The 12,130-nt window shown below is 40.5% G+C and overlaps 1 protein-coding gene across 8 annotated transcripts in view; it reads left to right on the forward strand.

The window, feature by feature from the left end:
• tns1b (tensin 1b) overlaps positions 1 to 12,130 on the forward strand; it is a 133,963-nt gene that overhangs the window by 34,811 nt on the left and 87,022 nt on the right. For all 8 annotated transcript variants that reach the window (XM_026377157.1, XM_026377162.1, XM_026377158.1 and 5 more), the window contains exon 2: positions 5,133 to 5,247. In XM_026377157.1, the coding sequence (XP_026232942.1) occupies positions 5,133 to 5,247 (115 nt within the window). The remainder of the gene's footprint in view (positions 1 to 5,132; positions 5,248 to 12,130) is intronic.

Consider the following 12,130-nt stretch of genomic DNA (forward strand, 5'->3'; position numbering starts at 1 on the left):
CCTTTTCCTGTCTGCTTGTCTGGTCTGGTTTTCCTGTCTGATTTTACTTTGGCAGACCGACCTGAAATCCAGGGCCAGTATTATTGTACATATAAAAACAGACAAACGTACATGTTGCCCATATTTGTAGAGTAATTTATGAAGGATACATTCCTCCATGTATAAAGTTAGCAAAGTGCAAGGTAATAGATGTGGTAATGCCACAGCTGCCATGTAGTGTGTAGTGGGTATTCCACTAGGAATTATGTCTCAGCTCTGCAGCGTTGTGGAGGCTTGTAGCTTCTTTTAGCTAATAGTTTTGGTTTTCCAACCCTCACTCATAGTACTAAACCACTGTCTTCAGCACAAACTAGTAACACACTGTACCCAGCTACAAATATGGTTAGGCATAGCAATTAGCTGTTAATTTAGCAGCAACAAGTCAGATATTTTTACATAGAAAAAAACAACGCGAAGGGGAGCAGATAAGGCTTGCGTCTCCTCATTTTGTAAACCGACAAGTGTTTGCCACAACTTTCACTTTGTCAGCTTTATAAGGCCAAAGTGTAAAATGTGTAGTTGAATAAAGCTGAAGTGGGAGAATTGAATGTTCTTAGAATTCTTGTGAAATTAAAAATACCATGGCAAAATGCCCCAGATTATTACTGTCACAAATGATGAGACTTACTGGAAAAATAAATCAGTGGTGGAGCTATGGCCAACGGCGATTCTTTAATGCCTTTTTAGTGGGAAAGTCTCTAAAAGGTAGATTACGGCAGTGGGAAATGCTTAGGCATGTGCATGTTTGTGTATGCAATGATGTTGCATCATGCAGTGTGTACATCTGTGTGTGTGTTTGCACATTTTTATGCACAGGAGTGCCTGTTTTGCCCGTGTGTGCTAATGAGTGTGAGGCAGGAGATTATGTATGCGTCTCTAAGGGAACCGGAGTCTGTTCCCAGGAGCTGCAGCGACTGAGCTGAGGGGGGTATGTGTACAACCTGACCCCAGCTTTCGAGGGTCCTGGGTGCCTGTCTGAAACCATTTCCTTTCTTTGTGGCCCATTTGAGTGTGAGAGTGTGACGTGAATGCGATGGACTGAGGCCATTTGCATGTTCTTACAACACTTTGAAACAGAAAATAATCGGCGATGGCCACGTTTCCTGTGAACGTGCTCGCTGCTCTGGTCTGGTCTTTAACTCTTTTACTCTGTGCTCCTTGTCCCCATGGCTCTCATCATCCATGTCTCCCCAAGCAACTTCTTATATACCCAAGCGATCCCCCTAACAATACACTCTGAGCGCCGGGTGCATTGCTAATGATCGGAAACAATTAAGTGCTCACAAAAGGGGGGAGCCCTGGTATATTGCTCTGTGCCATATTTACATAGCGTTTTGAGGTTAAACGACAGAGGCTGGGTTTCTGGTGAGGGTAAGAGGACTAAAATAGACAGGCCTGCTAAGAAGATCCTCCTTTTGTCTGGCCTTGTGACGAAGGATATACTTGTCACAAGACCACACTACTGCGATTTAAACTCTTAATGTTGGGGGAATTTAAGTTTGACTATTTCCAAGAATGTCCTACCCTTCCAACCTTAGACACCCATTTTCCCCTTAGAAATAAAATAAGGAGAACTGTGTAAACAAGACAAGTGGCATACCCCTGGATAGCTGCACCCCCCGTCCCCCACTCTTGGTCTTACTGCATAAGTCCTGGTGGGTGAATAGGTAGAGGCTGGGAGAGTGTGAGAAGGCTCAGGAGTGGTCAAAGAGGCCGCTGAATAGACTTCTGGATTGAGACATTCTGCCTGTTTGACTCACAAGTGTGTGTGTGTTTGTGTGGTATAAAAGCATAGTATATCAAACTTATTTTACTTTATTTTTGCTTATGTTAACGTTAATGTAGCCAAAACATGTCATGCAATTGTGACTTAACTATATAGTTACAATTTTGAGCAGTTTTGACACCTAATAAACAAACATTCAGTTACCTGAGACTGGGAATTGAAGGCATCTACAGCAGAAAAACATTACTTATTGCTATAGCAACACAGGGTCATTAAAGTGTTACACCCCATGTTGCAGAAGTAATTTGATTTGGAATCTAGAAAATGTGATTCATGCATAAATGATTGGACAAAATCCAGCTGTACAGAAAAGCATAAAGCAGTAGTTTTTCCATGCTTATTTCTACAATGCACCATACATATAAAGCAATAACCTCTATCCTTCATTTTACGTTTATTTTTGTCTACAGCATCATATTATTTTTCACTTATCTGTCCAGGTTTTTTTACACAATGAACATTTCATTAGACATAAAAGACACAACACCAGCTTAGTGCTACAACGCATCCTTTGCCAAATATCTCCGTGGTAATTGCATCCAAAACTTCCATTCCTTTGCCCTTAATGATTGTTTTTATCATGTGGTTTGAGAATAGACACTTTGACAAAAGCAATTAAAGAGGGTGTTCCACTAACACCTGCCTGCGGCTGGGTTCTGATCATACTGACTCCTTTTATGGTGGCAGTTGACTCCTAAACAGCCTGGAAGTGAAACTTTTTTGTTTTTGGTCACAACAAGCCCGCTCAATGTCACATTCCAGAGGTATCAATTTCCACAAAACCAGGTTTCATGTTGACACAATAGAGAACTATGTGAATTACTACACCAGTATACCTGAAAAGAGCAGATTGACAGATACACACACTTACACACAAATACTTCACTCACTCAAAGTACCATAAAATCCACTTATCACCCCATCCCAATCCCCTGAAATCCTTATCCAGATTCCATGCCAGCCAGAGCCTTGGCATGTGGGTACCCTTAAACGAGCCCATGTATGAATGCCAGGCAGAGACCTCCACCCATCACCAGAAAACCTCCCTTGCCAACATGGTGCCTCCTGCACAGCCACGGCCATTCTTTTAGGCTAACTAGATTAAGCTAATCATGTTATGTAGTAGTGAGGCGTAGCCAGGAGATGGAATGAAGCTTTGGCTGTCCTGCTGTTGCCATGTGGCACTGAAATACAAATGCTTAGCTGTGAAATGGAGTGTGATAAACAGCAGTAGTATCAGTCTGAGTTCCTAAACTCTATGAGCTCATGAACCCCTGTTTAATAAAGGGTAATATAAAATCATTAAGTAAATACCTTATGGCAAAATATGAATTCATTTCAAGGCAGATAGAAAGAGGCCATGTTTATCCCCAAAGATGCTGTACAGTGGGAAGTGGAGAAGACGTTTCACCTTCTGTCCAGAAGGCTTCATCAGAGAGGGAGAAAGATGCATTTACACATTTTTCCAGCTTTATGTGGTTGTGTCTAAGATGGTGAACATGTTCAACGTAACACCAGTAAAACAACTTCACTTTAACATTTATCTCAAATTACCACTGTGTCTGGAAGCAGAGCCTGGCATAGCCACCAGCATGACTGTAGACTCTTAGTCCTATGTCCTTAAAGTTTTCTACTAACAAATAATAATCTAAGGGCATTTTGTTGTCCTTTGTTATGGGTCAGTCCTATGGTTTGTCTTTTCTCAGGCACCTGGATACCAGTGTAAGATGATAAAATATCAGTCAGATGATAAAGTGTGGTTCAGAAGGTCCAGTTTCAGTAGAAAACTTGTGGGTATGGAGGCTTATCAGATAACTAAACATTGCACAGTAGTTTATAATATAGGTTTTTATGTTATTAAATTATTTTACTGATCAAGCAGTGTCACCCTTGAATAGTAAATTTAACTACATGTTAACCATATAATTAATCTTAGTATATAATGAGACAAGGCAGTGAGGTGTAGAATGTAATAAAAATGTGCAATGGGATAAATCACTGCATCCATTGGAAAGAAGACATCATGGGAAACACACAGGGGTTTCCTTTCCTTTCTGCTAAGTCAGTTATTTCTGCTAATAACAGGAGAGAAGGGATAAAGACGGGCTAAAAGAAAGCATGAAGAATCTGGTTGGGCAAAGACCCGCAGATAGACAATCTGGTTTATCAATCAACTGTTAGTTGTGAGCTGTGATTGCACATCCAAAGCTGCTTTTCCAACGTGTTGCCTCTTAGGATTGCTGAATTATTTTTTAAAAATGTGTCATTAGTGGTTATAAAGTTATTGTGGCTTGCAGTCTGCACATTCTTACAGACAGGGATCTACTAGATTTTCCTCACCATGCCTGACCAGCCTTTGGTTTGCCCATATGAAAGCTCATGTGCAAAGCCGCTCAATATGCAAACCACATGGCCACTTTCAGCCCTGTCCAGCATGCACACACTCATAATGGAATCCCAATGGCTGAAGGCTAACAGTCACATCTTATATCAAAAACATTTTCTCCCTTTGATCCTGTGTAGAGTATATGTATGTTTCAGAGCATTTGGGTAAATTAAAGACATGTGCACGTGGAGAAGCACACATATACTTTCACATACAGAAATTCATGCAGTGTCATTCTACTTTCTCCTGGTTTATAGAACTGCTCATAGGAAAGGAAATCTGTTGTGGCAATGACTTTTACAAAATAATAACTTTTAATAGGAAAACACTAAATGAGTATTCTGTTTGCTCTCTAACGTTGCTCAATGTCAATGTCAATTTTACAAAGCAGGCAGGAAAAGGAGGGAGTGTACTGTACATTAGTGGAAAAAACAGTAGGCTGCAGATGGACACATGCTTAACAGGGGTGGGGAGCTCTGTCTCTGAGTTGTGTAACACACCTGCAAGGACAAAGGAGATGACAGGACAAGGGTTGGAACGGCGGGGGGTAAAAGAAAGAATGAAAACATCAGAGATTAGTTTATTTTTCACTCGCTTCTTTTCAGTGTAAAACCTTAATTCTTTGGTAAACGTTCAAGGACTTTTTGAGCTTTTAATGCATTTTATCCCTTAGCAGCAAGAACTAAAAGTACTCATGATCTGTCTATAATGCTGTGGATGTGGGCTTGCTTCAGAGAGTGTGAATATGACCACATGTTAAATTTGCAGTATACAATGTGAACAGCATGTTCATATAAAATAAAGACACTGGGGGAAAAAAGCATTGGATATGATACCACCTGCATTGACTGAAATCCCTCCAACATTTCAACACTAACATTCCACCTCTTTGGTCTTTTGTTTTTGTTTTCTTAACTTCAGCCAGAGGAGTTGGAGGCTCTTCATTCCCATACGTTCCGGGTGAAGACTTTCAAGAAGGCCAAGCACTGCAGCGTCTGTAAACAGACCATCATCCAGGACGGACTCATCTGCCGAGGTCAGTAACCTGGACGTAGTGAAGCAACAGTATGTGACAACTGGGCAGGCAATGACCTTTAGCCTGATGCTACTTTATCAGAATCTGTTCATTTAAAGATGACTGAATATTCCCTTGGTGTCACAGCAGATAAACAGTTAAAAATACTAGAATAGAATAAGAATAATGATTTGAAAAATGAAGCTATGCAGGCACACAAATCATTCTATAATTGAATTGAGCTAATTGATATTGCAGTAGCTGGCGTGGATTTGCTGTGGATGCCGTCAGGTCTGCAAAATGTTCTTAGTCATAATCTCAACATGCACAGCAGTTTAAATTCATTAGACTTCTAATCTTAACTCAGTTGTTTGTACTTAAATCTCCCCAGTCGAGAGCTAAGGACCGCTGAGGGAATCCAAAATAACTACTCTGACCTGCTGGGACACTGAAGGCAGGATCTGTTACAGCATCCATTAGAGTTCTGAATAGGGGTCATCCAAGGTTACCTGGGGTCATCTTTGTGTTAGGGTTTAGTCAGTTAAGTGACAGGAGGGCTAAAGAAGCTGCATAAAGGCTAAGGGTTAACAGCTCCTCCATTTCCTTAATGGTGTTTACAGAAGAGGCAATGTTCTTGACTGATTGCTGAGTGATTGCCATGGTTTGATTCTTGCTATAATCTTTTATGCAATTTAGATGAAAACACATTTCTCCATTTAAAATAACAGTTTTCTACAGTATGTGCAAGTGCCGCTTTGATTCGCTGTAACAACATGTCCCAGTGTCGAGCAGCCTTTTGTGCTTTATTGTTTTTCATAGCCTACAGCAGCTGGGTGTGATTGAAGCATAAAGTGAAACCTCAAACAATTGCAGGAAAGTAACTGAGATTCAATAATGGGCTTTAAATGTGGTCACCATGTTCTGGACAGTATCCATGCAGTGAACAATTCCCATGTAGCGCTCCAAAAAACAACAACAGAAATGAAGCATATATGATCCTCGTGTGCTCAACCCTTCATGCTGTAGTGGAAATCTCTGTTTTCAGACAGATAACGTCAAACAAAACCAAGTGGAAATGACTGGATGATTGGTTTGGCACACCAAGGGGGAATATTCTCACACCTGGTAACATAAGCACAACTTTTTGGGTAAAAAAAAACAAACAAACAAAATTGCATCGTTGTACTTGTGGTGTGCTATGTCCAGACACACTCGTGCTATAAAAACAGTGACTTTGGAATTCTGGTAAAAGTCAGCCAATAATAATACATATTATGTTTTAATATGTAATATATTATTAGTCAATAATAAATTCACATTCAAGGACACTGACATTAATTGTGGTGAGGGAGAGGCAGGTGCTGCTCTTTTATTTTCCCAACCAGATTTATCCTGCTGGACTGGTGATCTGACACAGCCCCCCTGTCAGAATCTTTCTTCCTTAACCCTGGACCTGGAGAGCCCTTAATTCCCAACACAATGCGTAGTCACACATGGTTCGTGTTGTTTGAATCCCTGATTGTGGCGAGTTGGCCAGATGTTGTTTAGGCACTTTGATGTCATTAAATCTGACCTTGGCCTCTTTGTTTTGCATGTTGAGTGTTATTGTAATGATGGAGTCTGTCCTTTATATTAGGTGGTGTGAGTCAGACTGTGTATATTATAAGAACCACTGATTCAAGCAAGGATAAAGGGCAACTTCACCAATTTTCAGTTTGCTTCCTATGCCTCTATGTTGTGTTTGTTGTGTATATGTACATTCACAGCACGAGCAACCAGGTAACAACATCTGAACGTCATCTGGAAGTAAAATTGAAAATCAGTGAAGTGGCTCTTAAATGGGAGTAATTGGCTAAGTCCATTGAAAATCCATGACTCTCTCTGCACTTAATAATAAGATCACCAAAAAAGAATCACTGCATTTAGGAACATAGAATATTATCCATGTATTACAGTGCATGGGCTGCTGCCGTCACTTTGTTCTGGATAAATAATATTCAGCTGTGTGTGGACACAGTCAGTTAAATGTTCCCATAAACCGACCCCGGACAGCACCTGGGATCATCATCTGTAAGAGCTGATTCATAGGAGAAATAAACCGTTGTGACAAGACTGCGTTCAGGCCTGTTCTGATTTAATTGACCTCAGAATGCTTCTCTTTCTCCGCTCATATCTGGCTTTGCTCATGTGTAAAAGCAAATGGTTTGTATGTGTGTGTGTGTGTGTGTGTGTGTGTGTGTTTGGTTGAGACAGATTTATGAGGACAACATAAAATGAACAGTGGACTCCTGACAGATGCTAGACACTCTGTTTTTCTCGTTCTCTGTCTGTATCCCTGTTTTATGAGTCATTCAATTCCCATTTTGACAAAAGTAGCAGCAGCTAGCAACATTGGGCTTTAAGGTTAAAATGGGTGAAGAGATGCAGGGTGAGAAGACAGTGGCACTGCCACCAAGTACAGCACTGAAAAGAGTTAGAAGGCTTTTGTAATTTGGAGTCTAAATGTTTAAAGGGGCATTCCAAACATTTTACACATTCAGATCCTTTCACTTTTAATTTTAATTTGATTTTACACCATAAATCTCCATGTAATAATATATATGATGACAAAGTGAAACCACATCCTAAGAATTTGAGCAGTCTCCAAGCACCACCATCTCTACTGTGAAGTTTGGTGCTGGCAGCACTTTGCTATGTGGGGGCATCTCAGCAGCAAGGACAGGGAGTTTGGAGATTAATATTTATTTCATTAAGTGTGTCTTACAAAGTAGGTGCAGGGAGAAGACATAGGCGTGCAGCAGGCAGGTATCGTCTACTAAAAATGCCTCTAAATTGCAATATGGTTGCATTATAGGGCTGAAAGACAGGGTATGTTTCCTTTGTGGAACTTTTTTCTTTCTTCTGCAAGATATTATACAGACATCATAAGCCTATTTTCCAACATGTCAACATACTCTTTTTGGCTGCAAGTGAGAGATTTTCTTTTTCATCCAAAACAATTCATACACATACAGTGTACGGCGTATGAAACACTGATATGCAGGATCCACACACTCCCTCACACACACACACACACACGGTGCTTCCCTGCTGCTGTTTACCAACATTCTCCAGTCACATGGTCTCGTAATGACACCAGCACTTGAACTTCCTCTCCTTTCAGCAGTTGCCAGGATACAAGGTGTTAGTTACTTTCACAATAGCATGTTGACGCAGGTTAGGACTGCAGTTTTCCATGGAAAAAAAAAAAGAAAAATCAGTGGGGCGGTAGGGTATTTTTGGAGAATAGGCCTTGAGGGCAGGAACTGGCTTTTCTATTCAATCACTGTACTTGAGTTCAGATGAAGTGGACAGTTTGTGTTCTGGGGACGTTCAATAAAGGGTTGATTTGCCCTTAAATGGTAAAATACAACTCAGAATTTAGGCAGTGAGACTTTGAGGTGTTTTATGAATTTGTGAATACGTATTTTGATCAGAACTTATCCTGAAACGTGAAGAAAAAGAAAAGCAATAAGATTTGTTGTGCTTCTCATGCATTCTCAAAAGCTTAGCTTTTGTATGGCAGCACACAAAACCTTTCTAGCTTGAAGAAAAGGTTAAAAACAACTGATAAACTAATCTATGAAGATTGTTTGAACTGTTATTAGAAGAAGGGTGAAGCTCTCTGATTTGGGGTGACTAGTTTGTCCTTCTAGAGGAGACCACACCACCATTCTTTAAGGAACCGCTGTAAACATTCATCTTCAAAGACTAGTTGGAGTCACACTACAATAGTAGGTGTGTGTGTGTGTGTGTGTGTGTGTGTGTGTGTGTGTGTGTGTGTGTGTGTGTGTGTCTCTGTGTGTGTGTGTGTGTGTGTAAGAGAGATTGAAGGTTATCACAGTTCTGTTCTTGCTTGCTGAGCTCATACAACTGGTATGTAGCAAATCCCAATGTGGGTTGAAACACACACACACACACACACACACACACACACACACACACACACACACACACACACACACACACACAGACACACACGCAGAATTGGCTGCATATAGCTTTAGTAGCATGAAGTGATTGTAGAGACATTGACAGGTCATGTCACACACACAGGCTGAAAATGTAAGGTTTCCTTTTTTGATTTGTGATCATTTCCTGGTCTGGGTCTGAATACTTTCTGTGTAAAGTAATAAAGTAGACAGACAAAGAGCCACAGCAATTAACATAATCACCTCTGCTGTGTTTCTATTGTTGCCTTTTCCACACTTTGACTGAAGTCATTAGTCTAAAGTGGAACAGATGGCTGTCCTCTGTTTTGATGGATAGTGACTGTCTCTTAGTCTAATATCATTATCCTAATATACTAAACTGACTGGCGGGACACACACACACACACACACACACACACACACACACACACACACACACACACACACACACACACACACACACACACACTTACTTGACTACTGTCGGATTGGCTACATCCTCATATCTGACCAGAATGTGACTAGAGACTGTTTAAGAAGTAGCAGCACATGGAAAGGAACACAGCCCTCACAGTGGCTTCACAGGGCAGTTAGTGCAGTGTGGGAGTCACCTGTTGGATGAGTTGAAACATTACAACTGAAGCTGTGTGTTGATGATAGATTTACGTCTTAATCTTTCTAAACAAATGTTGTAGCTGCCTGTGGATTGGTTTGTACTTATCTGATATCTCTGGCTGATTTCTATATTCTATTAAGGTTGGGTACTCTTTGCATTTGAACTGATACCTGTACTTTACCTGAGATACCAGTCCCCTGTGTCCAATGGTACCTTTTTACTTTGGTACCAAATCTATCTGTACTACCTTCAGCCTGTCAGTCATTTAACCAGGGTATAGGCCTGATGATTACTGGTAATTTGATAATTAATAATTACTCTAGTACAGAGTATGGTACCCAAGCCAGTGCTGCATATTGTGAGTATGACAGTAAATGACTCCTTCTTTGTCTGACAGATGACCTCTCAGTGAAACTGGTTAAAGAAAGTTACAGATAAACCAGGTAATAAAACTGAAGTGAAACATAAATCCAAATCCATCCTCATGTTTTTCAGTGGTTTGTATTAACTGTAACCCAAGGAATGGATATTTAGGAATGGCCAGTGGAATAGAAATGCATGTAAAATGACCACTCTGAAATGCCTTAATTTAATCTCATGCAGAATAATATTATTCTGAACAACACAGAGATTTACAACAAAATGAGATTTCTGGACTTAATTCTTTACTTTGGAGAGTGCAGTTGAGAAGGAGAACCTCCATTTAAAATATTTACTTTACACTACAGACTCCTCATCCATGTTGACTTAAAAGTCTAGATTTAGCATTTAAAAATCTTACCAGAGCGGTAATTTAGTAGCTTTTAAACATCATTATTTAGGACCAGTGGGTCATGAAATAAACAACAATTTGGTCATACCTTAAAAAAGCTCAGATTCAGTGTTATGCAGGAGTGGATGATAGTCCAGGTGCCTTTCTATACTGTGTAATCAAAGCTGCAGCATGTGGAATTCTTATATTCTAACTGTGGCTTCAGTGAAAACCACCAGGTGGCAGCACAGTCCTGTGTTTCTAACACAAAGCTTCTGTATCCATCTGTTCAAACTACATCTGCTGCCGACCTCCTGTGTACATTTCCAGAATTTACAGCCCAAACCCCATTCCTCGACTTGCGCTGATTGTTTAATCCACATTTGTCAGGCTAATATTTACATGTTAATTCTCTGTGGTTTGGGAGCTACAGATTGTATCACAGGAAACAGCTGGTTTAACCAAAGTCTGACTAATACTCACAGAGATATAAAAACAGACAAATGTAACCAAACAGAAGTGGAGTTTTGTCAGTAGGAAGCAAACAAATGACACAGATCTACGTATGCACAATGATTGCATGGGAACTGTTGCTCAGGATTTTTCCTGCTCTCCTGCACTGTTTTCGGGAATCTCCCATGTTAAAGCCTTAGCAGCTGGATGAAGGTGGGGCTTTACCCACAGAAACCCAACACTGGCAGGGATTTTAGCTGGGAAAAATGTGTGGGCTGAATGATGACACCCGTGTATGAGTCAGATGAGGGATAGTGATGACTGAGTGTCAACAATTACTTACATTAATACTTCACTGAAACTTGTAAAAACTGCACAGCACAGGAAGACACAACTGAATGTTGCAGCAAGTGTACAGGCCCGTGAAACATGAAGGTTTTCTTGAGCTGTTTACATGAGAGGTTTACAGGTCATCAGCTGTTTACAGCCACTTTACTGCCAATATCCTATGGTTCCAGAAGGAATGACTTGAAAGCTGGCTTGGCGCTATACTCTGCATACTGTAGGTTCATGTGTTTCAAATATTACCACCCCATTAAATGACAGTTATCAGTTGTCTTTACACTCATAATTATGTTTCAGCAGGGGCAAACAGCACGTACCGAGGGGGTGCATGAATATGTGTTGGTAACGTGTTCTGAAGAAGACATGCGTGGCACATGATACCGGCCAACTAGAAGGTGGAATAGGGCCCTACTAAGTCACACAAATGCACCATGTCTCACCACAACATGTATTGCACTGTGTATGACCTACATTAGGTGTGATTGAAATGGACAAAAATGCATCACAACACGTGTGGCTTTTGAGTCATTGGGAAAAGCTGTTTTAATGTAACTGAGAAAAACAGTTCACACTCAGACAATGACTTGTGGAAGCATGCTCGAGGGTTGTTTACAACCTGTAAATGAGGCTTAAAGGATAAAAGTGAGAATATTGCACATTTTTTATTATAGTCTTTTAATCCTATGAAAAGACCAAGACCAACTACGCAATAGTTTGTTTAACAGTTTCTCAATACTGTTGATGTGCCTGTGCCTTCTCTGACACCCT

This window comes from Anabas testudineus, chromosome 21 (assembly GCF_900324465.2).
Source record: "Anabas testudineus chromosome 21, fAnaTes1.2, whole genome shotgun sequence".
NCBI lineage: Eukaryota > Metazoa > Chordata > Actinopteri > Anabantiformes > Anabantidae > Anabas > Anabas testudineus.